Source organism: Fusarium verticillioides, chromosome 9 (assembly GCF_000149555.1).
Source record: "Fusarium verticillioides 7600 chromosome 9, whole genome shotgun sequence".
NCBI lineage: Eukaryota > Fungi > Ascomycota > Sordariomycetes > Hypocreales > Nectriaceae > Fusarium > Fusarium verticillioides.
Window position 1 is genome coordinate 2,546,010 of NC_031683.1, and position 20,741 is coordinate 2,566,750.

A 20,741-nucleotide genomic window follows, 5' to 3' on the forward strand; every position below is an offset into this window, starting at 1 on the left:
AGATGCACAGAGTTCAAGCCACCTGCCATACACGGCTAAGATCTGCATCTTCATTCGGTTACTCATCGTGGAAGGGAATCAATTCTCGTGAACGACGAACGTGAGGGGCAAGTATATGTATCACGTCGCTTCAGTCACCTCTCAGTGTCGAGGCAGGTCTCAAAGCAGTAAAAGTTGATCATGGGTCGTTTAGATGGTAAAGTCGCTATCGTTACAGGTATTGCCCCTCATCGCATCATTGACCACTACTGATACAGATATAGGCGCCGCGTCTGGCTTTGGCCAAGGTATCGCCGAGCATTTCGCTGAAGAGGGCGCCAAAGTCCTCATCTGTGACATCAACGAAGAAGCAGGCCAAAAAGTAGCTGCGACGTCTGGCTCGTTCGAGTTTCAGACCATGAACGTCACCAAAGCAGCGGATTGGCAGAGCGCTGTCGAGAAAGCCGTTCAGCTTTGGGGTCATCTTGACATTCTGGTTAACAACGCTGGTACCAGCTACGAGAACAAGGTAAGTAATGGAGGCTCAATTGGCGACGCCGAAACTGACAGCTACAGAGCACCAATCTCGTCACTGAGGAAGAATTCGACAAGGTAATGAGCGTCAACGTCAAGAGCGTCTTCCTCGGCAGCAACGCCTTCACAGCTCAGGTCAAAAAGCAAGGCACAAAAGGCTCCATGATCAACATCGCCTCCGTAGGCGCCCATCGACCTCGCCCTGGGCTAGTATGGTACAACGCATCCAAGGGAGCAATCACAAACGTAAGTCATCGACCCATACTGTACATATCATGCAAAGCTAATGCCAAGGTACAGGCGACCATGGGTCTTGCAGCGGAATATGGCCCAGATGGAATACGCGTTAATTCTATTTGTCCATTGGCGACTATGACGGGTCTACTTCCTACGTTTATTGGCAAGGAGATCACGCCGGAGGTTCAGAAGGCGCTGGGGAATGTTCCGCTTGGGAGGATGGGGGAGATTAGGGATGTTACCAAGGCAGCGGTGTTTTTGGCGAGTGAGGAGGCTTCGTTTATTACGGGCGTTAACCTTGATGTTGATGGGGGGAGGGCAATCTAGTCATTCTACTTGTCATTTGAGAAAACAATGCAGTGAAGCACAATGAGCGTTGGCCAGCACGTCCCGCGCTGAATGAGACAAGAGACAAGAGAGTGAAGAGACACTTAAAACCCTGGGAGCCCCCTATGCACATTGTCGATCAATTTGCCAGGGTCTGATTCCTTTGGCTGTTGGTGACCATGTGAATGCTCGGCATTAGTGCTGTAACCCTAGCGCTCGTCACATTTGCCGCGTGTAGCTCCGAAAATTGGGCGGGGACCAGCTGCTGATGAACTGATTGACGTGCCTGTGAAAGCGGCGAGATTAAGCACCGACATTCTAGGTTAGACGATACGGCGCTGGGAATTCCAAGGGAGAGGAAAGGGTTGCGGAATCGTGTCTCGGCATGAGAGCCTCATCTAAGTTTGACGTTATCCCTGACTCTTCTGAGCTTTGATCACGTTTCGAACTATGCATGTGCTCAATTGCGGTCATGAGAACGCTTTGCATAATTCGTAGAGCATGTGCTGAACGACCTACTGGCCCTTCATTGCTATATAAATGGTGTCCATTTCTCACAATCTCTCAGATCTCTATAGCATGTGACAGACATCCGCCAGCCTACTGCTTAGTCGCGATGTACTGGCTACTATTACTAGACGGAATCTCAGTCGCAGCGTTACCGGGAGCCTTGTTGTCACCATGAATCTCGCCCATCAACTGCCTATCAATCGCCGCGCGCTCTTCATCTGTCGCATCCGTGATATGCACAGCGACTTCATCACCAAACTGCTTACCAATCTCTTCCAGAGATAGTCTAGCAGTCTCAGGCCAGAAGAAGTAAATGGCGGGGATGAAGAGAACACTCCAACAGATGACGAGGAGGAAGTATTTCCAGCCGACAGCATTGAAGCCTATGGGCGCTGTCTGCAGAAGGATGATGGTAGCTGGACGTGTCAGTGTGTTGCCTGTGGATCAAGATGAGGGTACATACCAGCGAATTGTCCAAACAGGGACCATCCAATACCAATTGATCGAATCTCAGTTGGGAAGATTTCTGAAACGTAGAGATACATGGTTGTGTTACAGAAGGTGCCTTGGAAGGCGAGATACAGAAACATAAACAGCACACCCATGGCATTACCTGCTTTGTTGTCTGTACCAGCGTACAGCGATATCATGGCGCAGTAGATGGAAGTGGTGATGACGATACCAATGAAGCCAGTCATGTACATCTTGCGACGAGAGTTGACCTTGTCATGTAGCCAAGCACCGCCAGGGTTGTAAATCAGTCCAGCTGTAGTCAACCAGAGAGCCGACAGTAGAAGTGGCATGTATCCGGTCTGACCTAGACTGGTATACAGGATGACTGCGTAGTTGTTCTGGATCATGTTAGTCGCGATACTAACAGACGAGGTTAGCACTTACGATAATGAGAGGACCTCCAAACTCTGCTCCCCATTGCGTCATGAATCCAATGAGCATACGCTTGCGGTAGCTCTTCTTCTGGACCACAGCCCTCCATGGATTTCCCCCATAAGCCTCAAGCTTCTTGGCATCGAGTTCAAGCTGCTTCTCAATCTGGTAGTACTCCTCTTTCGCAACCAGATCTTCAGGGTCATTGACCGACCTGCGAAGGCGAACGAGAACAGACCATGCTTCTTCACGATGACCCTTTGACATGAGCCATCTTGGTGAACGAGGGATCCAAGGTGAACCAAGAAGCAAGACGAGTGGAGGGAAAACTTGGAAGGCTAATGGGAAGCGCCAGCCAAACTCGAGATTCTTCGAGAAATAGACTGCGAAGCCAATCCAAGAGGACAACATGTAGCCAAATACGAGAAAGATGGCGTGATGCCCGACGAGCCAGCCGCGTGCGAGGGGACTGGACATCTCGGAGAGATACATCGGTGTCACGGTAGCCATCAGACCAACACACATGCCCATGATCCACCGTCCAGCCTGGAACATACTACAACACCATTAGCTTTGACCTGCGACAACATTCAATAGGGTAGGTACTCACGCAAGGTTCTGCGCAGCGCACTGAAGAACACCACCAAGAATCCCCAAAGCACATCCAAACTGAATGCTCCTCAATCTCCCATAATAATCACAAGCCCACATGAGCACCAAACACGCAAACGCACCACCAGCAGAGAACAATCCATTGGCCGTAGCGATCGCCGGCGTCGTTATAGTATCGTAGCCCGGCTCGCCATCAGCAGGAAGGTTAAAGAACTGGTACCAGCCCGGTTGGCCGATTGTGCTTCCGATGATGGACGCTGCATATCCGTACGTCTGTGTGTTAAAGTAAGCATGTCGCACTGACTACTGAGATTGATGTGTAATTAAACGTGAATACGAGAGGTTAAACTTACAGTCCCGCCAATTGCGACAAAAGTAATGACGAGCTTGTTGTACAAGCTCGTCTGGTTCCCGGTCTGCGGCATTCTTCGCGACGTATACTAATTCGACGGGATACGGGAGCGAAAAAGAAAAAAGAAAAGAGAAAGAAGAAAAGAGAAAGTCAATTAAGCTGAGGGGAGAGGGAAGAACTGCGATCGGCGTGGTCTTTTGACAGTCACATTCCCAGTGTAACCCCAGCCCCTGCAGATTACCGGGAGATGGAAGAGACGTGCCGGTTTCGACGGGCTTGCCGCTTACAGGGATTGACAGCGAGTTTTACCTGTTGTGACAGGTCTGCATATTATTACCCACTCGGATGTAACTGAGAAACATGTAATTGCAACATCAAGCAATCCGTTAACCGATCCTTGTCTCAAAAACCTCGCATCATGGCAACATGCACTCTTTAGCATGAGGGGTACACCATCACAGCGCTATAAACAAGCTTCTCTACTGCAAACCTCCCGCATCAATCACTCTACATCTTTCCAAAATGGACCCCTCAATCATGGAAAAGCAATGGGACGAACTCCCCGACCCCAAACGCGTCTGGGTAGGCCACCCAGGCAGCCGAGAAGAAGGTCTCGGCCGTCTGGTTCTGCTGACGCCAGAGCGGGTGGCTTCAGCCGCACAGACACAGATCAAGACTGGGATACGCGTCAATCTCGGTTGGGATCTGAATAAGCTTGAGTTTGCGTGCTTTAACCGGCAGCCGTGCGAGCTCAAGATGGTGCCGCTTCTGGGTGGTGTTGCTTTTGACGATATTTACGTTATGAATCCTCGTGGGTACTGTGTTGAAGATGTTTTGGGGACTGTGTTGACGAGATGTTAGAGCAGAGTAGTCAGTGGGATGGACTGAGACATTTTTCTATGCCGAGGGAGGAGGGGAGTGAGGAGAGGGTGTTTTATGGGGGGACGACGAAGGAGGAGATTCTGGATAGGGAGAATGATCGTATTGGTATTCATCATTGGGCACAAGAAGGAATAACAGGTCAGTAAGAGCCTCCAAGGTTCGTTTCATGTCTGATGTGTATTACAGGACGCGGAGTTCTAATCGACTACGCATCATGGGCTGAGAAGAAGGGCATCACCTACTCAACCTTCTCTCTACACACCATCAAACTCAGCGACATCCACCAGATCGCCAAGGAATGTAACATCACTTTCCAGCGCGGCGACATTCTTCTTGTTAGAATCGGCGTGATCCAAGAATGGGAGCATACAATGGATGTAGATGCCAAAAAGGCATACGCTGCTACAACAAGCCCTCAACATGCAGGTGTCGAAGGAACAATGGAAGTGCTCCAGTGGATATGGAACACGGGCTTTGCAGCTGTGGCGGGCGATGCTATTAGCTGGGAGGTAAGTTTATGTGAGCTGTTTTATGTCTGGTACTAATGGGTGCAGGTGTATCCGCCAAGTGAAGGGGGTGTTTTGATGCATGAGTATATGCTGGCTGGATGGGGCATGCCGATTGGTAAGTTACTTCTACGCGACGGTTCTAATGCTAATGAGTGCAGGTGAATTATTTGATTTGGAGAGATTGGCTGAGACATGCAAGAAATTGAACCGCTGGACGTTCTTCATATCATCTTCGCCGTTCAACATGAAGGGCGGTATTTCCTCGCCACCAAATGCCCAAGCAATTTTCTAGGCGACCTCTGCATTCACATGTCGCTAGATAATACATCAAACAGAGGAATTACATCGGATCATTATCATTACTTTTTATAACCTTCCTGGCAAGCGACAGCCAGTCAATCAGTAATTACATGTGAATGCAAGGATTCGTTACCAAATTCTCTCGTAACCGAGAAAAGAGAAGACGGCCCGGGGAATTGAACCGGCAACGGTGATCGACAATAAATGGGCCGAGTATGGAAGCGATGTAACAGCGGGACGACCAACATGCATATGACAAGACGATCATTGCTATCTTGAGTGCCGAGGTGGTGTAATTTCGGAAGCTTTTCTGGAATGCGTTCACAATTTTTATGCGGAATATGCTGATTTGTGATATATGATGTTGACTCTTCTCTCTGAAGAATTGGCAGTTGAAATACAACATCGCTTGCCAATGGGACCTTGCCTCACAATGGAAACCCCCACCTACGGAGTAGTGCTGAAGATTAATATCGATGTTATGATCGTGGCAAACCAATCGTATCCTTCCCGTAGGCCCTCGAATCTGATATCCATGTCTCTCGGAGGAAACCTGGTCCTGTTGTTTTACCTCAGACGGATATTGATCTCGGTAGCAGCCGAGGAACTTTCTTCCATGACCTCATATGCATGCGACAGGAACAATGGGCCATTCTCAGGGGTCCTGCTCATACCGGTCCATAACTCGTCCGAGTTCATGTGAAATCAACAACTGATCATTTTATTTGTGACTATTAACATTCATTGCCTCAAGATCCCAGGCCTGAGAAATTTTACTGGTCCCACTGTCAGCTGCGGATGATCACTGAGCGGAGGATTTGCCGCCATGTCGGAGCTCCTATTACCTGCATCTGGTGCCTACAGTGGGTACATATGACCCTGACATGCTATATCTCCATCCGTTGTTTTTGAGTTTCTTTCTTGGTTCTGCAGCCCGACGATTCTGGACGCACCGAAGCATTGAAGTCTTTGCAGCCACCATGACTAAACCAGCGATGGAACCGCCTCCGGGCAAAGAGTCCAACTTTGACAATCCGAATCGAGAGTTGTACTACATCTGCATTGCCTCGAATACGATTGCAATGTCTGTATGTACCATCTTCGTTTTTCTGCGGTTGTGGGCCCGGTACAGGCTGGCGATGAGGCTTCGGCTAGATGATAGTATGTCCGCATTCACTACAACATCGAGTCATTTGCTAACATAGATATCCAGTTGCTTGTGTCATTGGATATGTAAGCGATGCTTTCAGCGCGCATCAGTCTCGTCAAGCACTAACCATCGGTCAGATTGGGTTCATGGGGTACTGCACTATGTGCCTGTTGAGTAAGTATTTGTCACCCGTGCTTAAACACTTGTAACTAACGATTATAGTGTTGAGATACGGTGGTGGCCTTCACCAATGGGATGTCCCAGAGCATCTAATAACGCAGTACAACCAGGTATGTCTCTTCTTGATACCCAACCCGACCGTGATCTGAGCTTGTTGTAGACCGTCTACGCGACCATGGTCAACTACGGCCCAACTGTCTTTGCCATCAAAGCAGCCATTCTTCTCTTCCTCGCCAGCATCTTCGCCCCATACAAGACATATGTCAAGTGGATATACGGCTTCCTCGGGGTCATGGGTGTCTACTACGTTGCCATGCTATTCCTCAAGATGTTCATCTGCCGTCCGATCTCAATGTTCTGGGGCGCTACCACCGATGGCGAATGCTTTAATCAGCGAGTTCTCATTCTTGTCGATAACATCATCAGTCTTCTTAGCGATATCGTTGTCCTTCTCCTTCCCTGTCCTCTTACCAAGAAACTCCAGGTGGGACTTGTCGCAAAGCTCAAGATCGTCGCTATCTTTGGAGTCGGAGGGATAGCCTGCATCTTTAGCCTTGTTAGGCTAGTCTTTATCATCCATAATGGGGAAAGCCCGGATCAGACATACGTCTTTCTACAAATCAACTTGACTGGGTGAGTCACCGAAGGTCATGCATTTGAGCGCCGCTAACCAGGGTCAGAATCGCTGAGTGTGGTATTGGTGTCGTCTGTGCGTGCTTCCCGTTCATGCCGATGTTATGGAAGTCCATTCTTCACAAGGATAAGCCAGGCTATTCATCCAATTACTCAAGGTCCCAGTTTGAGATGATGAGTTCGTCCAAACAGCGATCGCGAAACACGGGGCACACACCAGAAAGCGTGCACTATAACGAGGACATGGGAAGTGATGAGAATGTTCTCATACCGAATGGCAAGGCGTACGTCACCACTAACGTTCGTGCGGGCGATGTTACTACTGAGGGAAGCACTGGTAGCATTGGTGATGGTAATGGGGGACACGGAGTAAGCCTTGATGACTCGCACATTCTTCGAACAGTTGAGGTGCGTCAGTATGAAGAGCGTTAATCGTATGTATCATAGTTCACTTTATCATATCCACATCACCAAAACCTGCAAAGTCAATGGGAATGATGAACATCATGAAATCACATTTTGCAAGCAGTGTCAAGTGAAGCGCTAACATATTCATAACTCGTAACGATGAATCATAAGGATAAACAACAACTCATGCTTCTTTCCAAATCGCTTCTCAGTACAGATACCAGTCCATCACTCCAGTTCATAGTCGCCAATATCGTTATATCACGCTTAGTACTTGTATCGCCAGCCACGCTCGACACCAGAGTTGGGAGTCCATCCCTCCTGCTCATCAAGCTTCTTGTTGAGCTTCTGAGCCCTCCATCGAACAAGGAAAGCCGAGAGAACAGTCAAGGCACAGCCGAGAAGGAGAAGACCACCAGCCATGCGGTAGAAAGGCTCCTGGCTTCGGGGATAGAAGTAAGGGCTGAACCAGTGGCTAACCTGGCTGATGCAGTTGGCGATGGCGATAAGAGCGGCCTTCTTGGCACGAGGAGCAGGGACGACGGTGGTTTCCCAGGAGAGTTGCAAGTTGAGACCGTTGTAGGTACCGCAGACGAGGAGCACGATACCGACGTATCGAGCGGCGACGTTGATGGTGCCGATGAGGATACCGCAGCCGGCCGCTGAGAGGATAATAGGGATGACGATATGGTATGTTGATTCCATGAAGTGGCCGCAAGACCAGGCGATGAGACAGGCGGAGATGTAGGCGAGGGCGTAGGGAGGAGCCTGGATGAGGTAGGTGGTCATCTTGTTGAAGCCAAAGGTGTTCATGATCTAAAGATATTAGTAGGGAACGAAAATGCTCGGTTGGGTGTACTTACAGAAGGGAGGAAGTCCTTGAAGCTCTGAGCAGTGACGAGGGCAAAGTGCATGAGGCAGAAGTACCAGGTGAAGGGATCCCTGACAGCCTCACGAACACCATCCCAAGTACCACCAACCTTCTCATCGATACCACCGTTGGAAACGAGAATTCGGTACTGAGCCATCTCACGCTCTTGCTCATCGAGGAACTTGGTGTCGTTGGGCCAAGACGGGAGGACGAAGTAAGAGACGACAGCAACGACGATGGAGACGATACCCTCAATGAGGAAGAACCATTGCCAAGCGTGCAAGCCAGCGATTCCATCCATATGCTCGAGAATACCAGCAGCCAAGAAACCAGAGATAATGTTAGAGATGGTGTTACCAGCGTGCCAGATAGCCATGCGGAAGGGCGATTCCTCCTTGGTGTACCAAGACGAAGTCATGAGCGTCAGACCAGGGAAGAACGGGGCCTCCATCAAACCAATGAAGAAGCGAACGACACAGAATCCAACACCATTGGTCATGGCGGGCATGCAGATTGTACCCGCGCTCCACATGAGCATGATGGTAGGCAGGAAGAACTTGGGGTTCGTCTTGGCCATGAGGAGATTACCGGGCAATTGACCAATTAGGTAGCCGACGTAGAAGGTCGAGATACCCGCGTTCCAAACGGTATCAGTCATGCCAAGATCTTCCTGCAGACCAGCGAGTCGAGCGTTGGAGACGTTGATGCGATCGAGGTAGCTAAGCTCACCGTTAGTCTTGGCCGTCTTGGTTAATGTAGGGGTTGGCTTACTTCATCAAGAACATGAGGGTGACACAAGGCATCATATGCCAATCAACCTTGCTGCGAACTTTCTTGTTCAACGCATCCATCTGCGTCTGCGAGAGATCCCGCAGGAGCGGGAAACGAGCTTGAATCTCAATGGGGGGAACATGTCCGACTGGCGAAGAGATGGCGTTCTCAACAGCCGCGACCTCTGCCTTCTCATCGAAGCGGTCCTCGTTGTGAGAGGCGGTCTCGTTGTTCTGCGAAACAGTCATGCTGGGCAAAACTCTTGGTTTCCAAGACTTAAGTGGATAGCTGGGTGGAACTGGACTGGAGAACCAAGAAGTGATGATGAGTCTGGGCAAGAAAGAGAAAAGTCTGGGGTAGGATCTCCCAAGACTTTTATACACAGCTTGGCAGGATTCTCGTCATGTTGTTTGCTGCTGAGCGAGCGAGTTGGGGTGAAATGGCGAGTCAGCCGTGCGGAACTGGGAAAATTCATCGGCGGGCCCCTCGTAGCGTTATCCCCATTAAGGTTACGCATAACCTTAACTTAGTCTTGGCAAGACGCGGAGAACCCATGTAACTACGGTCTCGAAGCTGCTTTGCGGGGGGACAGCAGAGGATGTCATTTGTTCCCGCGGGAATCTGCTATGCCAAGGCCTTCCCGGTGACTCTTCTCCCCCACGGGGGAATGGAGAGAGGTAATTGTCGGTTAATGATCGCGGATGATGCCCGGGGTTTGGGCTGAAGTTGGGGAAGGCCGATGAACCCTGGGCGTTGCGTTTGCGTTGCAGTCAAGTGACTCCAGTTTTCCACGGACCAAGTTTTCGGTTAGGTGAAAGGGGTGCGGGGAAGTCCGAGGGTTGGGATAGATTGGTCTGGGGTAGAGACGGTCTGGCATGACATGTTGCTGACGATCGCCGTTGAGGACCCGGATATGCCTCGGTGATCGGCATGAGTTTACGGTTATGTTTAAGCTTGTACAATGGATCTGATAAACATAGATTACGGTTATACGATAAGATGCGGAGAGAATGAATTAATTGCATAGTGAAGTCGTGTCAGTAAAGGTCATCTGTACGCATATCAATACCGTCAAGTTATGTGAAGCATTTACGGAAAAAGTTCAAAAGTCATAGTGCGAAATGGATATAGAATATTGGAAAAATCGTCTATGAATGATACATGAAATCGTTTTAATGCCATAAGCTAATACTCCGACCCAAACTTCCCGTAAATGACCCAAAACACAAAACACTCCAATGCACTCTACTTCTTCATCCCCATCAACAAGCCCGCAATATTCTCATACGCCGTGAAGACAATACCACCACTAAGAATCAACCGTCCCAAGCGCATAGTACTTCCACTCCAGAATGCTCTCACACCTCCATCACGCAGAACCTGCTGCACAGCCTCGCCCATACCAATACCCTTGGCAGACTGCGACCTCGTCTTGATGGTATCAAAAGGCTGTGTAGCGTAGACTGTGATCACACCGGCGATAGCACCGATGCCGAATGTCACGAAGGGGTTCTTGCCGTCGGACTTGAATGTGTCTTTTAGGATGTTGTAGGAGCCCATGCGGACTCCGGATGTGGCTGATTGCTTGAGGGTGGTGGACATGAGACCGCGGTAGATTTCTCGGACGCCGCGCTCAACTGCTATTGTGCGCAGAGCGTGGAAGCCGCCGTTAAGACGCTTGTTCCCTGAGCGAGCATCATCAATGCTGTTATTTGTCAGTACACAACTCTCTATTCAGCGGAAGACGGGCGACTTACAGAGCAGTCTTGATTCGTTCTGTAGGTGTAACGACAGTCACACTCTCAACAGCACCGGCAATCATACCAGCGAGGATATTTGATCCCGCTGAGTGCTTCCCATTGGCATCTGCTAATTGAGCCTTTACAGTATCAAAAGAGAGGAAGCGAACACCAGCTTTGGCAGCAGTTCCCTGATATCATTAGATCAAATCTGTTAACTCGTTTAAGAAAGGATACTCACAACAATCAATGAAGAGCATCCAGTGTAAATTGCGCGGATGCCATCTGAACGAACCGTCTGGCCGATGACGGCAAATGGAGATTTGGAGACGACTACTCCAGCGGGTGCTTGGCGGGCGCTCAGCTGCGCTACTGTCTTTGCCCACTCAAAAGGGTACTAAGCTTGTTAACACTCAATCCTCTACTCCCAGACCGTAAAAGAAACTCACTGTGATTGTGGCCTCAACACCACCTGCAACAGCACCAGCAGCAAGTGAAATACCAGGAGTGATCTTCTTCTTCTGCGCAGGCGCTGTCTGTGCTACAGCCTGCTTAGGCAGCGCAGGCTTAGCGATAGGTTGTGTCGTAGCGATGGCGTCCATTTTGGGGGTGACTCGGTGAATCCAGGTGAGAAGAAACGGTCAAGACTTGGCACTGATGACAAACGGAGAGAAGTAAATAAATAGCGAACCAACAAATTAAACAGCATCTACTAACATTTAAAAGGATAGTCGCGGTTTAATAATAGCAGACTGAAGCCACGGGTTGAGGCTCACGGGTAAACGAGACTGAAAAGTGGAGGGAAGAAAACGGAGAAAATTCAACGCTTTGCCCTTTGGGGTCTACGACCCACGGATCAACAGTGGATCCGGGTGGAATCGATCAGCTCAGCTTTCTTCCCGTCTCTTCCCGTGCCTTCACAATTCTTCCCTTTTTTCCCTTCCCACGTCCAAGGCTAAAGCACAGAGCGTAACGTAACGATGCCCGCAGAGTCTACGCCTACCCGCGTCCGCAGGCGTGCTACAGAAGCATGCACATTCTGCCGCAAAAGAAAAGTGAGACCTACTTACCCCTCCCTCCCTTACCCCAGTTCCCCCTCACATACTGGTACATGGTATGGTCAGACAGTCAGAGGTAGGGAAGTGAGTTCCCGCGGGACTAACAGTACAACCCTAGATCAAGTGTAACGGCCAGAAGCCAAAGTGTATCAACTGCCAGACATACGAGAAAGACTGCGTCTACGAGCCCGTCCCCGATGTCACCAAAGCAGCAGGCCGCCAGCGCCATCAGCGCACAAAGGCCCGTAGCGTCAAAGCACGCACGGAATCACCCGCCCGCCAGACCAGCGCCCCCGCAGCCTCGTCAAACGGCGACAGCAGCGAGGCAGCGAGTAGTCAGCAGGCAGTAACGACAACAACACGCGATGGAGCACAACCTCGCCACCAATCCTGGGATCCTTCACCGCGGCCCATGGATTCAGGCGTCGCGAGAGTCGTTGTCCTCGCGAACGGTGAATCGACGTATCATGGACGCACCAGCGCCCTTTTTGAGGACAATGCGCAGGAGAGACCTGTTGAGCAGGAGGTGCAGCCGCGGATGCCGGATCATTGGGTAGAGCGTGGTCTTATCGCTGAGGCAGCTAAGCAGCGTGGGTACTTCACTTATACTTGTAGTTACTTTTTTTGTTAAGCGGTGTATGAAACTAATGTGTTTTGTGTGAGATAGGGCAACTGGAGGAGATCCATTTCGCTAAGGGGCAGCTTGACTTTGACGGCGTCGATCCCGACCTGGGGATGCATCTCCTCTCACTGCACTGGAACCGCCAACACCACTCATTCCTCATCACGTACCGTCCCGCCTTCATGCGGGACATGGCATGCGGCGGGCCATATTTCTCCAAGCTGCTCCTCAACGCTATATACTTTGGTTCATCAAAGTTTAGTCCAAGACTTGAAGTACGCAAGGACGCTAATGATGTCAGGACTGCGGGATGGCGGTATCGTGAGAGGGTGAGGGAGTTGGTGGGAGGGTCGTTGGACAGAAGCGATATCACGACGATTCAGGCGCTGCTTGTCATGACGAATTCGTTGTTTGCGCTGGGCGATGAGAGGAGTGCGGCGTGGTTGTATGCTGGGCTGGCGTTTCGGATGCTGATTGATTTGGGGCTGCATGTTGACTTAACGAATTCGCATCAGTTCTCTGATGAGGATCTTGAGATACGACGGCGTGTGTTTTGGGGAGCTTTTGGTAAGTACATCTAGCGGTAGTATCAACAAGTACTAACATGAACAGTGGTCGATAAGATTCAGAGTCTGTATCAAGGCCGTCCCGTCACTCTTAAAGAAAACGACGCAATGGTTCCGATAAAGTTCATCGATACATACTCTGAGCTCGAATTCTGGCAACCTTTTGCGTACTCGACGTCAAAGAACAATTACGCTGGTTCACCTGCTTACAGTATCTCAACATTCACTGCGCTCTGCAAGTTGTCTATCGTCATGAGCGATGTCATGAGCACCATATACACCGTTCGAACAACAGATCAAAGTCCAGCTGAGCTGTCAAAAGTGTTGGATAAGCTTCAGAAGAAGTTACAAGATTGGCATACCGCTTTACCCAATCATCTCAAGCCTGAAGTTGCGAATGCGCCTGATGCTACAGTTCCTCCCCCTCACGTTCTCAGTCTTCAGTGAGTCTTGAATCGCCAGAAACCCATACTTCATTACTGACATTCTAGTGCAATGTACCACGTTCTCGTCATCCTCCTCCATCGCCCCTTCGTCGCAGACGGTCATCTCTACAACACATTCCGCTCCATATCCGTCGACTCAGTAATCAAATGCTCAGCCGCCGCCTCCAGCATCTGCAGTCTTCTACGCGCCTACCACCGCGCCTTCTCCGTCCGTCGCGCCCCCTATCTAATCTCCTACGCAACATACGTCGCCGCAACTATCCACTGCCGCATCGCCGCCAAAAACGGCAAAGGCTCCGCTGCCTACGTCAACTTAATGACATGCCTCGCCGTGTTCAAAGAAAACCAAGAGACTAATTCCGCAGTGCAAAAAGCCGCTGTTATTATCCACAGGCTCATGAGCAAGTACGGCGTTGTCGTCGATGATATTCCTGATGATGCGCTCGAGGCTGAACCGGCGACCAAGTCGCGTGATCAACAGCCTCAGCAGCAGCAGCAGCGGGTGCAAGCGCAGATCGGGTATGAAGGGCTAGAGAACACGGGGAGCGCACAGACGGAAACGTCGCCAAATCAGGAAATGCAACCTGTCGAATTGAGCGGTAGCGCGGTGCCGTCACCGGGTTCAGACTGGATCAACATCGATGGCATCATACAGAGCTTCCTGCGCGAGGGCGACTTGAACGGCAGCAGCAGCGAGCCAACCATGTACGGGCAGTACCCCCAGAAAATACCTCAGGTCGACGGGGAGCACTATCTCCACACATCGACGGCGGGTCAACAGCCTGTTTACTTCCCCCAGGGGTTTCCCGCGGGAGGCCTGAACAGTTTTGCTCCCGTGCCTGGGGCTGGGGACATTGAGGGTGGGAATTCATGGCAGCAGACGAGTTTCTGGCCGGCGAATCAGGATGCTGCGTTTTTGGAGGATCCGATCTTCGGGTTTAATGGGTCGAGTACGGGTGAGTTTCAGTTCATGGGGAGATGAGACTTCGCCACTCTTCCCGCTTGATTTTTCATTCCCGCGGGACACTTTTATGTGAGACGGGGCAGACGGGAGGCCAGGAACTCGTCTCCCACGGCATCTCCAGTTTTTCTTCCCTGCTAGAATCACTCGGAGTGTTATTCCCCGGCATCGCCAATGCCGAGCTCAATTACATTACGAGCGAAAAATGGCATTTCCATGGCGAAACCACGAGTTATTTAACTCTTGCCATTTCGTTACCCTCCCAGTCTCGATCACGTAATTTGCAATCAAAACTCAATTCACAATGGCTATCGAAATCGAAACTCCCCAGGAACACTATCCTACCCGCCACGCCCTGTCCTGCGTGCTGATGCGCGCAGGGACATCAAAGGGCCTTTTCATTCACCGCAAAGACCTCCCCGAGAAGGAATCCGAATGGGGTCCACATCTCATCTCAGCACTGGGCTCGCGAAACAACGATGCAAAGCAGGTTGACGGCGTCGGCGGTGGTTCATCTACCACGTCAAAGGTCGCTGTGATTTCACTATCGAACCGTGAAGATGCCGACGTTGACTTTACTTTTGTTCAAGTCGCTGTTGGTAAAGAATCAGTGGATTTCTCAGGAAACTGTGGAAATATGAGTTCCGGTGTTGGACCTTTCGCTGTTCAGGAGAGGCTTGTCACACCGAAGCCGGGACAGACGGAGATTGATGTTAGGATCTTCAACACCAACACGAGCAGAATCATTGTCGAGACTGTTGAGTTGGATCGCAACGGTGACTTTAAGGAGGACGGCGATTTTATCATTCCTGGTGTTAAATCACCTGGCAGTGAAGTCAAGTGCTCTTTCGTCGATCCCGCCGGTAGCATGGCGGGGAGCTTGTTCCCCTCTGGACAGAAGCAGCAGTGGCTTCACGTTGACCCTTCATCATTATTACCTGAGATGGCACCCTTTCAGATCCGCGCTACTCTCATCGACGCTGCGAACCCGTTCGTCATGATCAGCGCAGCAGATTTCACAGCCATCCTCGGCGCCAATGCTGCACCAGAGACACAGCACGCTTTAGTTGAAGCAATTCGATGTCAAGGCGCTGTAGACATGGGTTTGGCAACAAGCACAAAGGTCGCTGGTCTAACACGCGGTACACCCAAGATCGCACTTCTCTCTTCACCTACACACCGCGCCAACTCAAAGACTCCCGATATCTACGTGCAGTCCTACTCTATGGGTCTTCCCCACCCAACACTCCAACTCACTGGCGCAGTTTGCTTAGGATCAGCTGTTAGTATCCAGGGTACTATCGCCGCAGACCTATCAGCTACACCCATTACCGACGGTCCTCCTACGCCTGAGCGTACACCATCACCTGATATGCAGGGAGAGAGGAAGGATATTGCGAATACAAGACAAATTATTATTGAGCATAGTAAGGGAACCATTCCTGTTCTTGTTAAGAAGAACGGCGAGGATGGCATCGAGAGCTGTGCTGTTTCGCGAACAGCGAGAAGGCTTTTTGAGGGACGAGTTTGTTATTACTTGTAAGGATTAAATAGTCACGGCGTTTGTTAGAGCATGTATGATATCACGTCAATTGAGTCACGATTTGAACGATGAATTGCTTATGTTGAGTCTAAACTATCTGTGACTTCCATCCTCCCGAGGCCTCGAAGAGCTTGCCTACGGCTTTACTTACTGCTAGAAGCTTTCTGTCGTGATACCTAGGTGCAACGAGGGATAGACCAATTGGCATTCCGTTTTCACCAGCGAATCCGGGGATGTTGATGACGGGATTATGCAGTGCCTAGAGATAGGTCAGTCAAAGTAGGTTCCATAGGAAATGGTATACATACTGTCCAGATCAAATTGAATGCAGCACTTCCAGTAGTTTCAATACCCTTCGGCGCCTCATCCGGCACACTCGGCACCAACACAGCATCATACTTACCCAACATCTCATCCACAACAGGTCTCGCCGCTGCAATCTCATCAAAAGCCTTGATCTGCGCAGCTCTAGAAATCTTGAGCCGGTTCTCAACATGTCCAACCAACTGATCTGCTATTTTAGTCTCATCAACCCTATACTCAGGCAGAAAGGCTGTTCTTCCATCGGTGTTGAAGACAATGGAGTGCCATTTCGGTAAGTCTTGCAGATGTTGGGGAAACTCAATCTCGTCAACTGTGGCGCCGCTTGATCGGAGGAGTTCGACGGCTTTATCCATGGCCTTGATAAGACCGGGGCCAGCTTGGGGCCAGACCATTGTTTTGCATATCGCGTACTTGCCGCTATTGACGGAATACTCTTGGTTGGGCGACTCATCATCTTCCAATGCGAATACATCAGCGAGCAAGTTTAGATCCTCCACGGTCCTCGCATAAATGCCAATAGTATCAAGAATCAACGAGAATACTTTCTGCCCTTCCCTTGAGATCGAGTTCCATGTCGGTTTGAATCCGTAGATACCGTTGAAAGAGGCCGGGCGGATGGTACTTCCTCCGGTCTGTGTTCCCAGACTGATGGGAGCCTGGAAGTCTGCTACTACTGCTCCAGATCCCGATGATGAACCTCCGGGTGTGCGGGAACTGTCGTGTGGGTTTGTGGTTCGAGGTCCTTGGGTAGTAGCTGCGAATTCAGTCGTGGTCGTCTTTCCTAGGATGAGCGCTCCGGCTTTGCGGAGGATGATGATGCTGGCTGCGTCGACTTGGGGTGCATCGTCTTTGTAGATGGGTGAGTTGAATTGTGTTGGCATATCTGACATGTCACAGTTAGCTAATCAATATTTTGCCTGGTTTCCTCTGGTTACTTACCCTTTGTGTAGATGACATCCTTAACCGCAATTGCAACACCATGTAAAGGTCCCCGTTCTTCCTTGGGCACAGCGTCCAGTTTCCTAGCTTGTTCAAGCACTTGTTCAGGGTTCAAGTAAGCCCACGCCTTCACAATCGGATCTCGCTCTTTGATGCGTCCTAAGAGTGACTGCGCATACTCCTCAACCGTGAGCTGGCCATCTCGGATCTTGGCGGCCACGTCAGTTGCCGAGAGTTGATACGGTTGGACCAGCATGATGAATAACGTCAAACTGCTCTTGCTGAAAGTAATTTAGACGATTGAAGACTATCTCACGAAGATGCTGCTCTTATGGGGGATGACATAATACCTCAAAGGCCTGACGGGTAATTATGCCCGGGACCGGCTTCCGGTCGGCTTACTAGTCTTATCAGCTTATCAGCGGTCGGTATGTTTGCATCCGATGCGGAGAGGTGGGTCTGGCGAACGAACTTGGCCGACGGAGATAAGCTGACGGGACGGGAACTCTTCTTAGCGCTTCCGTGAAGCTTTTGCTGAGCGAGACCCTTGATGAAGCTTCATGGAAGACACAGAGGTAGACTTGGAAGACAGAGCAAAGCATCCCTCTCTTTGTAAGGGCTCAGACAGGGTTCACAAGGGAAGCATCAGGAACAGGCTCAGTTGCTTGAAAGAGTGTGAGAACCATTATTAATACTAACTATCGGGTACTGTCAACGAAGCCATGTGACTTAATTCGGCATTTACGATCTATGTCCAGTCCATTGCTCACAGCGACGAATCGTCTGCCTTTGCATTCACCTCCCCGACAGTCTTATCCGCAGAAGGTGATTCCTGAGCATAGATGACCTGTCCCTCCCTCTCGTCCTCGTAGAAGCCCTCTCTACCATCCTTAGCCAGCCACTCCCAAGTCTTGGCCGTTGCGCGACCAGCAGGGAAGACACGGATGTTGACGAACTGAACGCCGATAGTGTAGACAACCCCAGCAGTGACGAATGTAAGAAGCCAGCCCATCATGTACATGTACCGCGATGCATCAGAAAGTAGATGAGGCTGGTATTGCCCAACGAGACCAGGCAAGCCCATGGTAGTTCCTCCGATCCAGGCAAAGCAGCCAACCCAATTGACACCAGACCAGAAGTGGTAGAGGCCATGCTTGCTTCCGTCGTAGCAAGATGGGACGTGGATGTTGCCTTTCCGGACGTAGAAGTAGTCAACGATGATGACAGCACACAAAGGCGCCATGAAGATGTTGTAACTACCAAGGAACGACAAGAAAGCTTGCGCATTCGCCATAAGCTTCCAAGGTACAACACAAATTCCCAGGATGGCGCAGACAATCTGCCCTCTTCGGATAGTGAGCCATCTCGGGAAGAGACCAGTCATATCAGACCCAAAAGGAATCGAGTTGGCGCCAAAGTTGGTCGCAAAGACACCCAGCAGAAAAGCCAGCGCCAGGAAGAAGACTCCAGCACGAGCACCCGCATTCCAATGATGATCAAGAATAGAGTCAAGTAAATCCCAAATATTCCAATACGCCTCTCCATAAACAGTCTGCATAGACGCTGTCGACGCAAGACCAAGGAAGAAGACGATGACGGAGGATACAAAGACGCTAATGCCCTGAAGAGGGCCTGCATCGCGTGTCTTCTGGCAATATCGCGCTAGATCAGGCTGATTAACCAACATGGGCGATAATCCACCCATGATGACGTTGATACCAGACATGATACTCCAGCCGAGAGGAGTCGTAGACGCAGCGGCCTCTGCTTCTTTGGACGCCATGTTCATGCCGTTCAAGCCGCCGCCGTTGGCCATACACCATCCGAAGATGGCGAATGCGGCGATGGGCATGGTGAAGCCTTTTACTGTGAAGACGTAGTGGATGTTTCTAGGATGAACCCACATCTGCAAACATTAGCATTGTTGGTCAATGGGGGGCTTTAGGGGTACGCACAAATGGGAACTGCATTAGCCAAACGAGGAAGAAAGCCAGAAGGACCTTTGAGGAGATGTCGGCATTTTCGCTGAGGGTGTTGGTGAAGTTTTGCCAGGAGCTGCCGAATATACAGCGGAGCATTACTGAGAGGATCGATCCGCCGTAGAAGGTTTGGATTCTGTGTTGTTGTTAGTATTGATAACGGTGTGTTGGGGGAGGGGGAGATACGTACCCGTACCAAACGATGCAGACGATGGCTCGGATGAAGATGAAGAAGTATGCGCCATACATTCCCATGCTAGATCGAGCGAGGACGGGACTAGTTGTCGGGTCAGTGTATGCGCAGAAGGTGGACGAGTGTAGGTTACTTACAAACCAATATGGTATTGGACACCGGGCCTGGCCATGCAGATGACTACCAGCGATGCGAGCAATGCGCCCAGAACACACGAGACGAACGATTGCTGCCAGGTCTATTCCCAAGTCAGTTTCGTCACAACCGCAGAGTCAATCAAAAATTGTGTACTTACCAATCCAACAGCAATGAGCGATGAACCAGTGTTCCATCCTGTAAGACTAAACTGATTGGAGAACCAGTACAGCGGCAAATTATACCTTGACTAATCAGTAAACTAAACAAATAATCCCTTTGATGGATAATTGACTCACCATGTCCAGTTCCGATGCTCTGGTGGTGTCGGTTCAAGATCTTTATTAGACCATCGCTCATTACCAACTCTCATCTGACCATCCGCCGTATCAGATGTCTTAACAAAGTTGACAAAAGCTTCTTTTGATCGAAATGGAGCTGTGAGCTCACTCCGAGATGGGATGTTAACCATGATTGAGATACCTTCGTTTCTTTGTCGTGATGCCTCAGTCTCTCAAGCTGTTGAACAATGCCACTTCAATGGTGTATAAAATTGGGATCTTGTTTATTCATATCTAATATCCAGCCTTACATCATGATCCCCAATCTCCTCTCCCAAGCCTTAGCTGCTGTAGAGTCACAGCGTCTATCAGTACTCCATCGGGTACTTTTCTCCCGACGATTACTCACGTTCCAGTCCCAGTGGCGTCGTCCCTGAGTCGCACCGGATAAAAGGCGGGGTTGGGCCGTCTGATAAGAAATGAATCCAATGAGGGTTATCATTGCTCGATATCAAATGGCGATGTTCACTATGTAACGCTACAGGGGGCTAGTTTGGTCTGGGCATAGATAAGGTTGCCCGAAGATAACGGATCCACTGCGAATAACGTGTGCTGATTCTGGGGTCTGGGGAAGTATTTTCTTTTTCTTGGGTCTTATCTGAATTTGTGATTGTTCATTGTGATCGGCTTCGTTGAACCGAAATTCTGTATGAGAGCAGTGTGTTTTGCATGTGAGTCAATGCCATGGTTTCGTCATCAAGAACATCACAGCGGATGGGAGCTACCGAGTGGCTGGTTGACTAGTAGTAGTTCCT

General features: G+C 50.2%; 10 protein-coding genes across 10 annotated transcripts; 5 read left to right on the plus strand and 5 right to left on the minus strand.

Annotated features, from left to right (window-relative positions):
* Window positions 1-4: 4 nt before the first annotated feature.
* On the plus strand, window positions 5-2,994 carry FVEG_10048 (hypothetical protein). The gene is made up of 4 exons (XM_018899113.1): window positions 5-217; window positions 264-508; window positions 556-759; window positions 814-2,994. Exons 1-4 carry the CDS (start codon window positions 181-183, stop codon window positions 1,075-1,077), a joined length of 750 nt encoding a protein of 249 aa, XP_018757121.1. The 5' UTR covers window positions 5-180; the 3' UTR covers window positions 1,078-2,994.
* On the minus strand, window positions 1,678-3,509 carry FVEG_10047 (hypothetical protein; the record flags this gene model as incomplete). Its single annotated transcript, XM_018899112.1, has 5 exons — window positions 1,678-2,003; window positions 2,051-2,438; window positions 2,485-3,028; window positions 3,083-3,357; window positions 3,438-3,509. 5 exons carry the CDS (start codon window positions 3,507-3,509, stop codon window positions 1,678-1,680), a joined length of 1,605 nt encoding a protein of 534 aa, XP_018757120.1.
* A 449-nt stretch (window positions 3,510-3,958) lies between these two features.
* FVEG_10046 (hypothetical protein) lies at window positions 3,959-5,119 on the plus strand (the record flags this gene model as incomplete). The annotated part of the gene is made up of 5 exons (XM_018899111.1): window positions 3,959-4,247; window positions 4,298-4,456; window positions 4,505-4,827; window positions 4,873-4,942; window positions 4,986-5,119. 5 exons carry the CDS (start codon window positions 3,959-3,961, stop codon window positions 5,117-5,119), a joined length of 975 nt encoding a protein of 324 aa, XP_018757119.1.
* Window positions 5,120-6,011: 892 nt separating this feature from the next.
* Window positions 6,012-7,588, plus strand: FVEG_16715 (hypothetical protein; the record flags this gene model as incomplete). The annotated part of the gene is made up of 7 exons (XM_018905956.1): window positions 6,012-6,288; window positions 6,341-6,360; window positions 6,415-6,451; window positions 6,500-6,567; window positions 6,618-7,090; window positions 7,138-7,459; window positions 7,538-7,588. 7 exons carry the CDS (start codon window positions 6,012-6,014, stop codon window positions 7,586-7,588), a joined length of 1,248 nt encoding a protein of 415 aa, XP_018757118.1.
* A 177-nt stretch (window positions 7,589-7,765) lies between these two features.
* Window positions 7,766-9,388, minus strand: FVEG_10043 (hypothetical protein; the record flags this gene model as incomplete). The annotated part of the gene is made up of 3 exons (XM_018899110.1): window positions 7,766-8,314; window positions 8,362-9,088; window positions 9,141-9,388. 3 exons carry the CDS (start codon window positions 9,386-9,388, stop codon window positions 7,766-7,768), a joined length of 1,524 nt encoding a protein of 507 aa, XP_018757117.1.
* Window positions 9,389-10,334: 946 nt separating this feature from the next.
* On the minus strand, window positions 10,335-11,481 carry FVEG_10042 (hypothetical protein; the record flags this gene model as incomplete). The annotated part of the gene is made up of 4 exons (XM_018899109.1): window positions 10,335-10,845; window positions 10,898-11,070; window positions 11,121-11,276; window positions 11,329-11,481. The coding sequence occupies 4 exons, from the start codon at window positions 11,479-11,481 to the stop codon at window positions 10,386-10,388; spliced, it is 942 nt and encodes a 313-aa protein (XP_018757116.1). The 3' UTR covers window positions 10,335-10,385.
* A 378-nt stretch (window positions 11,482-11,859) lies between these two features.
* FVEG_10041 (hypothetical protein) lies at window positions 11,860-14,553 on the plus strand (the record flags this gene model as incomplete). Its single annotated transcript, XM_018899108.1, has 5 exons — window positions 11,860-11,934; window positions 12,056-12,527; window positions 12,605-13,126; window positions 13,172-13,568; window positions 13,617-14,553. The coding sequence occupies 5 exons, from the start codon at window positions 11,860-11,862 to the stop codon at window positions 14,551-14,553; spliced, it is 2,403 nt and encodes an 800-aa protein (XP_018757115.1).
* Window positions 14,554-14,836: 283 nt separating this feature from the next.
* On the plus strand, window positions 14,837-16,075 carry FVEG_10040 (hypothetical protein; the record flags this gene model as incomplete). Its single annotated transcript, XM_018899107.1, has 1 exon — window positions 14,837-16,075. The coding sequence occupies one exon, from the start codon at window positions 14,837-14,839 to the stop codon at window positions 16,073-16,075; it is 1,239 nt and encodes a 412-aa protein (XP_018757114.1).
* A 54-nt stretch (window positions 16,076-16,129) lies between these two features.
* Window positions 16,130-17,689, minus strand: FVEG_10039 (amidase). Its single transcript, XM_018899106.1, has 3 exons — window positions 17,339-17,689; window positions 16,384-17,282; window positions 16,130-16,334 (listed from the first exon to the last, which is right to left on the minus strand). The coding sequence occupies exons 1-3, from the start codon at window positions 17,592-17,594 to the stop codon at window positions 16,164-16,166; spliced, it is 1,326 nt and encodes a 441-aa protein (XP_018757113.1). The 5' UTR covers window positions 17,595-17,689; the 3' UTR covers window positions 16,130-16,163.
* A 415-nt stretch (window positions 17,690-18,104) lies between these two features.
* FVEG_10038 (hypothetical protein) lies at window positions 18,105-20,117 on the minus strand (the record flags this gene model as incomplete). Its single annotated transcript, XM_018899105.1, has 6 exons — window positions 18,105-19,244; window positions 19,294-19,453; window positions 19,508-19,594; window positions 19,648-19,748; window positions 19,806-19,890; window positions 19,945-20,117. 6 exons carry the CDS (start codon window positions 20,115-20,117, stop codon window positions 18,105-18,107), a joined length of 1,746 nt encoding a protein of 581 aa, XP_018757112.1.
* Window positions 20,118-20,741: the final 624 nt, after the last annotated feature.

Bases quoted from the DNA above. Each gene is read 5' to 3' on its own strand.
- FVEG_10048 (XM_018899113.1), top strand. From the start codon at position 181: ATGGGTCGTTTAGATGGTAAAGTCGCTATCGTTACAG. The intron at 218-263 runs GTATTGCCCCTC...ATACAGATATAG, and splicing joins TAAAGTCGCTATCGTTACAG to GCGCCGCGTCTGGCTTTGGC. The intron at 760-813 runs GTAAGTCATCGA...GCCAAGGTACAG, and splicing joins CCAAGGGAGCAATCACAAAC to GCGACCATGGGTCTTGCAGC.
- FVEG_10039 (XM_018899106.1), bottom strand. From the start codon at position 17,594: ATGCTGGTCCAACCGTATCAACTCTCGGCAACTGACGTGGCCGCCAAG. The intron at 17,283-17,338 runs GTAAGTAACCAG...GTGACATGTCAG, and splicing joins GGATGTCATCTACACAAAGG to ATATGCCAACACAATTCAAC. The intron at 16,335-16,383 runs GTATGTATACCA...ACCTATCTCTAG, and splicing joins CATTCAATTTGATCTGGACA to GCACTGCATAATCCCGTCAT.